This window comes from Ovis aries, chromosome 1, assembly GCF_016772045.2.
Source record: "Ovis aries strain OAR_USU_Benz2616 breed Rambouillet chromosome 1, ARS-UI_Ramb_v3.0, whole genome shotgun sequence".
NCBI lineage: Eukaryota > Metazoa > Chordata > Mammalia > Artiodactyla > Bovidae > Ovis > Ovis aries.
The window spans coordinates 269,257,565-269,267,211 of record NC_056054.1 but is presented as its reverse complement, the minus strand read 5'-3'; the positions used below and the strand labels follow the sequence as shown (position 1 = coordinate 269,267,211).

The 9,647-nt window shown below is 35.2% G+C and overlaps 1 protein-coding gene across 1 annotated transcript in view; it reads right to left on the bottom strand.

Annotated features, from left to right (window-relative positions):
• Positions 1-2,011: 2,011 nt before the first annotated feature.
• Positions 2,012-9,647, bottom strand: part of MORC3 (MORC family CW-type zinc finger 3) — a 44,615-nt gene continuing 36,979 nt past the window's right edge. The window contains exons 16-17 of the mRNA XM_060406538.1: positions 7,575-7,732; positions 2,012-5,175 (exon numbers count right to left, since the gene is read on the bottom strand). Coding sequence (XP_060262521.1) covers positions 5,022-5,175; positions 7,575-7,732 — 312 coding nt within the window. The 3' untranslated portion in view covers positions 2,012-5,021. The remainder of the gene's footprint in view (positions 5,176-7,574; positions 7,733-9,647) is intronic.

Sequence of the window (9,647 nt, the reverse complement as noted above, 5' to 3'; positions counted from 1 at the left end):
TGAAAACACAGGCCGAAATTTTCCACAGTATTTAACAAGAAACCCATAGGTAAGATTGTTGACTCATGTACTCAATACTTCGTGAATATAAAGCACCATTACACTGTTATGAGGATACAGCTGAGTTCTGGATAATACCTACCTACTGAAGACACTCAACCTAAGGATTAGCCAGGTTGGGGTACAAAGTTCTTTTGAGTCTATGTATTGTTACCATAATACTGAGTCCTGACTGCTTTGCAAGAAATTAACACTGAATCTCCAACTTGTTTTATCTGTTTGAAATAGGTAATTGAATTTACTCAGCCCACTCTTAGCAGAATGCTTGTTCAGGAAATTTAACTTGTGATTCACACATTATAATGGTTAATTCATTCTCTATGACCCCATTCACCTAAAAACTTCACCTGCATTTGAATGGCTTGAATTTACGACGACTGTCTTCTCTGGTCTTGAATTTCTCTCTAGAGGCCAGTATATGTAAATTAACTTTGTGATCACAATATTAATCCTGGAAAACAGTATATATTTTCCTCTATGCCAAATGGAAGGATATTAATGGCATTCTTTGTGAGCTGTGACCAATGTCCAAAAGACAAATATTGTTGACCTTTGAACACGGGCTTGAACTGCCTGGGTTCACTTATATGTGGATTTTTTTCAATATATTGGAAATTTGGGGGGGAGATTACAATTTTAAAAAAAACAGTTGAGCTGCATGACCCAGAAATATCTAAAAATTTTAGAAAAAGTTGGAGGAGAGGGCTGAATTAGTTGGCTGGCATCAATATATACACATTACTATATGTAAAACAGATAACCAAAACATACCTACTGTATAGCACAGGGAACTATACTCAATATTTTGTAGTAACTTATAAGAGAAAATATAAAAATATACATATATAACTGAATCACTGTGCTGTACTCCTGAAATTAACATGGTGTAAATCATTTATACTTCAGAATTCATATATAACAGTGCATGATTTATTTAATAAGGAAAATTTAGGTATGTCATAAAAGTATAAAATATACAGAGATACTATAGGGTGAGTGAAACTTAATATAAAATTAATGTGTTGTTTCCTATTTTATAACTTTGCTCTCAAAGAATTATATTACCATACAGTAAGTTTCTAACTGAAAGAACTGCTTATCATCACAGGTAAGTTTCAAAAAAAACTGCAACATTTCCAATACTATATTAAGAATATGACTATAATACTGTATGCCATAATGACTATAAAACTGTATACCATAAAAATTTGATAATAATTAGTGTACCGAATAGGCTATCATGAAGCAATTATATCAGTTACACTAGGCTGCCATAAAGCAATCATATTATTGCTTCTTCATTATCAGTGCATGAATCATTATACCTGTAAATAAATATGAATTCTTCACATTACCTTCCCATTTTCAGTATCTTTCACATGAGACAATACTGAAGTACACACTGAGATGGTCCATCTTTTTGTAAACAAATGACAAGTTCTAGTAGTACAGTACTTTAAACATTTTCCTTATGACTCTTTCTCTAGCTTACTTTAAGAATACAGTAAATGATACATATAACATATGCTACTTGACTATTCAACAGTAAGTCTTCTGGTCAAGTTATTAGTAACTTTGGGTGGGTCAAAAGTATGTGGATTTTTTGACTAAATGGGGGTCGGCACCCATAAAGCCGCACGCTGTTCAAGGGCCAGAAAAACATGACTCCAGTGAGTCTCTCACTCCATCCCAATGAATCTATGTGACACCGTGCAAAGTAAGATTTAACCAACAGCACGTTTTCTGAAAGCTTTGAGCCATTTGTGGCCACATTAACAGACACTCAGCTTCTTTAAAACAATAAACTGAAGAATCCAATAGAGGCGGCAGAGTTATGACGGGGACACAGGAAAAGGAATTAAAGTGGCCAATAAAACATGGGAACATGTTCAACCTGGGACAAAGAAATGCAAGCCTCCATTTTCCCACATATTAGTAAGTTTGATGGAGATAGGAAGAAACACACTCGTACATTTATTTTTCATAGGAGTTTAAGTACAACGATTTCTGGATGGCAACATTTATTAAAATTAACATACCATATACTCTTTGACCAATCAGTATTCATGACAAGGAATTTACATTCTGGATACGCTTGAAAAAGTATGTGTGGTGGGTATTTATTTTCACAGTAGTGTTTTTTCCAGAAAGAAAGAAGAGGAGCATTGGGAGCGTATTCATGTCATTTTAAAATGCTACTAAAGCTGTTCAAAGAGTAATATGGAAATGTTACCAATTACATGGTATAATACCTGTGTAGATTTGATACAAATATATAATCAAATATAAAGATACAAAATTTAATAGAAACTGAATGCATATATATGAATGTGTATATGTATGCAGCTAATATCTTCTGGAAGGACATACAAAAAAATACTGGTCACCTTCAGGGAGGCAGTGGGGAAGTCTTTTCACAGTATAGCATTCTGTTGTTATTTATATTTCTAACTTGGGCACCAGCTCTGCTTCCCTTTCCCTGACCTCGTACCCCAGGAGAAAGTGGCCATGCAGATTCTGGGTTGGTTTCAGGAACCATTTGACTTCAACACTTACACTCATCACTAGAGGGTGTAGATCAATGGCTCTTGGCTCTGATGGTGCACTGGGAGGCCTTAAAAAAAGTCTGACAACTGGTTCAACCCTCAAAACTCTTATAGTATGGGGAGCATCCTCACGCTGGGATTCCTAAGAACTCCTCAAGTGGTTCTAAAATGCAGCCAGTGGAGAACCACTAGTACGTATTTAACCTTTGATTATTCCTCTATGTCAAATAATGACCTAATGGGTCTTGCAACAGTACAAGTCAAGTGTCTGAGACTGTGGGCAGTCACCAGTGCCTCCTGCTCACAGTAGGAGTTAAGACCGAATAAAGGAAACCTCAATATGCCCCACTGGCCTTGCCATGTGAACATTTAGCGTTCACTGAGTTTGTAGTCTCTGCTGAGGTCTTGTTTGTAGGGACTGTGGACAATTCTAGTTTACGTCCTCATACTGTTTTGTTTTAAAGCTTTAAACAATTGGTTTAAGCAACACACTCCTCCCACACTAGCCTTTTAACAAATTTAACAAAAAAAAAGAGGCAGAGGTACCTCAATATATGCGATGTGGGTCCATGTTGTTCTCTTAAATTTGCTAGCCACATTTTCAGTCTTATCTTGGCAATATTTTCTTAAAGAGTGAATACTAGGTTAAATATTTTCAAAGAATCAACTTAGCAAGCAAGTTTCTCTTACTAATTCTATGATTAATTTTCCCATTAAGCCAGTTAACAGCCATATAATATGGATTTCTGCAAGAATATAGCTGACCAAAAGGAAGGGGAAAATTGCAAATTCCAGAAATAAGTGCTACATAAATATTCACAAACTTAGACATGCTATACACAGCTGCTCTCATTTAGGCAAGGTTTTTTTAAATGATTTATACAAAGAAAGTTTCTTTTTCAGTGTAAAATGCACACACACACTCTCAAGGTGAGCCCAGTCTTAGACTCTTAATGGAAACAAACAGTATTAGTCTTCTAAATGTAACTTCTAACGAATATAATGAGCTCAACTTGAGGGTCTTAACAGACACAATCTTAAGTTTTCAAAATATAACTTGAATATAGAATTCCTTAAAAGTAATATCTGAAACGTTAGCCATCATATATATTTTTATTACAAGATTTTTAAAATCTGAGGAGATACAATTGTGACAGAAAACCAGCTTCATACCAAAAATACACTTTTAATTACCTTATCAAGCAAATAAAATTTCACTTATTTGCTTTCTCTAGAAGTTAATGTACAATAAAAAATTTAACATTGTACATGACAGACATGTAATTAAGCATATAAAAGGAACATGTATTCAATGTTCAGAAACAAAAGTAAAAATAAATAGCAATGATAAAACTTTGAAAAAAATAATGCACATTTTAGTTGTGGAAAATACAATTCTTAATTATATACACAGTTATACTTAATAGAAAGCCATCTCTTTATAATTGCACAAAACAAGGGACCAATAAAGCATAATTTTTAGGGCATGTAATACTATAATCCTAGGTTGTTTGTTGCTTAACTCCAGGATATAAAACACTTAGGTTTGTAATATAATAAAAAGTATGCAGTACTGCTGGAGAAAGATTGTCTTCCTCAACTCATATTAACCTGCAGTAATTCTACAAAAGGCTGTACAGGAAATTTCACAAAAAGAAATATTAAACAATTATTGTGCCCACTCCATGCAAACTAAGCAGCCAAAAATGGGCTTCAAGGTAAATGTAGTGGGACATTTAATATTTTTGATACTTTTATACTAAAAATCACCACTTTTTTCTGCAAAAAACACTTTGCATTTGATCATGATTGGCAATCTCAACACACAAAACATCCCAGCAAAATGGAGTTTCTGCTTTACTTTCTTTTAATGAAAAAAATATTTCAGGAAATAAGAATTTATAAAAAAGAATCATTAATGCTCAATTCACTGAAAACTTATCAGGAATGTTATTCCATTTTAAAAAACCCTGTTTTAAACTTTTCTGTAAGAAAATCAAAGGTAACATTTCCATTCGTATTATGGCACAGCCCTCAAGTCAGAGAAAAATACACTTTAGGGAACCAGAAAAGATTGCACAAAGGCTAGGGGTCAACCTGAAAACCTCTTGGTGAAAAACACTTGAGTCCTTTAGGGCAATAAAAAAATATGTGCAGACTTAATTATAAGTATTTACATTTCAAAGCAGAATCATGAGTTAGCTGTGTAGCTGCTCAATATCAATGATTCACAGGCATTTCAAAGGTGTGATAATGTGTACACAGTATTTGTGTCCACACTTGAATGCATAGAATACAGCAAAGAATACAGTTCTTCAGTCTGTTACCTATCATACCTATAACAAAATTGTTTACATTTTGAAAGCTGTACAACCAAAAGACTGAGCAAATACTTTTCATTATCTCAAAGACACTTTAAGTACTACTGATTTCACTCATTTGTTCCACAACTTGTCCTAAGATCTCATCAACTACATCAACATCGTAATTCACTTGCTGAAGATCGAGATCAGGTACAATCATGGCCAGGAGCTGTCCTACGTTAACTCGAAGAGATCGAAGTTTGAGGCTGAAAACACAAACATTATACCTATTAGATGAACATTATAATAATACAGCTTAATATTCACATAGGGCTTAAAATTTAAGAGAAATATTAAAATGGAATCTCTAGAATGGCACACAAACTAAATGAAAAGCAAAACTTCCTCAAGAGAACTGGATTTAATAATTCACTTAATAATTTATAATTTAACAACTAAATATTTATCTGTTGGTAAATACAATGTTTCATAAAACTAGAAGCTCTGTTTGGTTCCAACTAATATAATTTTAATTCGAGACTAGAAAAAATGTGGACTGGTAAACACATAAATAACAAGATGCTATTTACAACTGAAAATCTTGGTATTACCTGGAAAACAGTATTTTTATACTAGTGAGAACACTGGTCTAAGAATAAGATGTAGCTCTTTGAATTTCAGCTTCCTTCAGAGGAAAGTAAACTGAACTGTTCCCTAAACCATGTTCTGTGAGATATCCATAGTTGTATAAATGGATGTGTGGTTAACTAAGCTTAATAAACTTTGGCTTAAATAATGTTAAACAAGATCTTTTTTAAATGCAGAATTTCTCTGAACCTGTCACATACTAAAGTTCACTATCAATTGTACTATGAATTCATTATAAACACTGGGAAACTCTAGATTAAATGATCATGATGATTCCTTCCTGATGTCCATACATGTAGCTATCTGCATATGAACATTCTGGACTTTAGATACATACCTACAACTATTCAGCAAGTGGTCTTTCCTTAAAGATTGACTGAAAACACGTGGATGAAGAGAATGTTACAGTTGTTTCTATTCTGTCCCCTCCCAAATATAAGAAGTCTGTCTTTAGTTTAGATACTGATCTTTTTAGGGTAGAAATCTCTGAAGGAGCAAGATGCTCATCTTTAGGTTGACAACACACAAAAATGTGATTGTACATTTGGTTTCTGAGCTTATCTTAGGATTCCATTGGATCTTGGATAAAATTTTACACCATTCCCATAACAGCTGCTTTCTGTCCAAGCTTACCCACTCATCTTCAATCAGATGCCTAATTTCTATATAAAAAACAGACAAAGCGCCAGGATGACCCTACAGCCATCTCTGACCCTCCTATCCTTTAAGTCTTTGGAGTGTCCTGGCTAACTTCCCTTCTCTACAGGACACATCACAAGACCCTATTTCAGTGTATGTAACAGCACTGAGAGAAAGCACTGTGAGCTCTATATGCAATTTTAAAGAATGTAGCCACATTAAAAACTAAAACGAAGCAATAAATTTAAGTTATATATGAAATATCATTTCATCATATGATCAAAATATTGCGGCGTTTTCTTCTTTTTTAGAATATGAGGGTATCAAAATCCAGCATGTATTTTATACTTAAAGCACATCTCAACTCAGACTAGCTACGTTTCAAGTGCCAGTGGCCAAATGTGGCTATACTGTCTTGGAAAGCACAAATATAAATGATCATCAATGACTCAAAGTTCAGTGTGCAAGTGGACCATCTGGAAAACTGTTTAAAAGTTTCCAACTCAATAACCCGTACTTTGGCCCAAGGATCTGTATTTTACAAGTACTACAGATATTTGTGGTTAACATTTTCCAAGACACCAATTGGGAGTTTATTTTCTGAAACCTTGGCCCCATAGTTATATGTACTAATCTATTCATTCTATTTCCATAAACAGGTTTAATAAAATCCTTCAAAAACTTAAATGTCAGGTAAGGATGGTAAACTATTTCCCAACAACAGTATGTTTTAGGTACCAAGTCCTATTATATTAGTAGGAAGAGTTATACAATTTTATCCCTTAATGACCATTTTTTTCCTTAATGAATATTTTTGAATGATAAGCTATCAACAGACCACCAATACTGTCAGAACCCCAAGTCCATTTAGTACCTTGTTTTCTTATTTTCACAGAACTTCCTCCTTATTATCACCTGTAATGGCAATTTTCAGTAATTGTGGATTTCCTAAGTTAAAATTGCGGAAGGCATGCAGTAAAATGAGATAGCAAACCATAAATAAGTGGTGCCAAGTAGAGAAAGAAATCAAGGTTAAAAATTAAGTTTCATGAAATGGACCCTTATCCTCTAAGTCACTGCCTAATTCAGTCCATTCTTTAACATCTGGGACAATTTTCACTTTCTCACCCCCAAATATTCCTAACCACTCTGACCAATCAGAGCTTTATTCCTTTGAAATTCCTATTTCACTTAGGTTCACTAAACTGTTAGTTCCCTGAAGGAAAGGATGACGACATGTACTTCTTTCTGTATCTATCATAATGCTGGGATCACAGCAGTGAGCAACTTCTTTTGACAGAACAACCTTTGAGGAATAATAGCAGTATCACGCTAACCAGAACTGCAGCCCCAGCCAAACTGCCTCATCTCACATTACCTTTCCCCATCAGTGTAATTTACAGACTCCTCGATGTTACTTGAAGTTGATACATCAGCTCCTACTTGTCCACTTGCAGATTTTAATTGTTCGATTTCAGCTTTCAGTTCTTCACACTGCGAACGGATTTGTGATTTTTCCACTTCCAATAATTCAATCTGATAAAAAATTAATTTTATAACTGTAAAATTTTAAAATACTACTATCAAAGTACAAATTTAAGCTAAGAAATGTACAAAACTCTGCTTGATGAAAATCTCCATCAAAAATTTAAGACACTACTCTAGTGGCTCAGACAGTAAAGAATCTGCCTGCAATACAGGGACTTGGTCTGGAAAGAACCCCTGGAGAAGGGAATGGCAACCCACTCCAGTATTCTTGCCTGGAGAATTCTATGGACACAGGAGCCTGGCAAGCTACAGTCTATGGGGTCGCAAAGAGTCAGATACGACTGAACGACTAACACTTTACTTTACACTCGAAAAAGAAAACCAAGAAAACGTAGACAAAAAACAGCATAGTATAAATAAAGCTTCACTTGTTTAGTTTCTCTTAAATGAAGACCTACAAGACCTTTTAGAACTAACACCATGAAAGATGTCCTTTTATCATAGGGCACTGGAATGCAAAAGTAGGAAGTCAAGAGCTTGGAGTAACAGGCAAATTTGGCCTTGGAGTATAAAATGAAACAGGGCAAAGGCTGCTTTTGCCAAGAGTTTTGCCAAGAGAACACACTGGTCACAGAAAATACCACTTCCAACAACACAAGAGATGACTCTACACATGGACGTCATCAGATGGTCAATACCGGTATCAGACTGATTATATTCTTTGCAGCCAAAGATGGAGAAGCTCTACACATTCCAACAAAAACAAGACCGAAAGCTAACTGTGGCTCAAATCATGAACTCCTTATTGCAAAATTCAGACCTGAATTGAAGAAAGTAGGGGAAACCACTAGACCATTCAGGTATGACCTAAATCAAATCCCTTATGAATATACAATGGAAGTGACAAATAGATTCAAGGGATTAGATCTGATAGACAGAGTGCCTGAAGAACTATGGAGGGAGGTTTGTGACATTCTACAGGAGGTGGTGATGAAAACCATCCCCAAGAAAAAGAAATGCAAGAAAGCAAAATGGCTGTCTGAAGAGGCCTTACAAATAGTTGTGAAAAGAGAAGCTAAAGGCAAAGGAGAAAAGGAAAGATATACCCATCTGAATGCAGAGTTCCAAACAGCAAGGAGAGATAAGAAAGCCTTCCTCAGTGAACAATGCAAAGAAATAGAGGAAAACAATAGAATGGGAAAGACTAGCGATCTTTTCAAGAAAATAAGAGCTATCAAGGGAATATTTCAAGCAAAGATGGGCACAATAAAAGACAGAAACGGTATGGACCTAAGAGAAGCAAAAGATATCATGAAGAGTTGGCAAGAAAACACAGAACTATACAAAAAAGATCCTTATGAACCAGATAATCACGATGTGTGATCACTCACCTGGAACCAGACATCTTGGAATGTGAAGTCAAGTGGGCCTTAGGAAGTATCACTACAAACAAAGCTAGTGGTCGTGACAGAATTTCAGCTGAGGCATTTCAAATCCTAAAAGATGATGCTGTTAAAAGTGCTGTACGCAATATGCCAGCAAATTTGGAAAACTCAGCAGTGGCCAAAGGACTGGAAAAGGTTAATTTTCATTCCAATCCCAAAGAAGGGCAATGCCAAAGAATGTTCAAACTACTGCACAATTGCACTCATTTCACATGATAGCAAAGTAATGCTCAAAATCCTTCAAGCTAGGCTTCAAAAGTTTGCAAGCCAAGAACTTTCAGATGTACAAGCTGGATTTAGAAAAGGGAGAGGAACCAGAGATCAAATTGCCAACATCCACTGGACCAGAGAAAAAGCAAGAGAATTCCAGAAAAACATTTACTTCTGCTTCACTGACTATGCTAAAGCCTTTGACTGTGTAGATCACAACAAACTGGAAAATTCTTAAAGAGGTGGGAATACCAGACAGATTACCTTACCTACCTCCTGAGAAACCTGTATGCAGGTCAAGAAGCAAA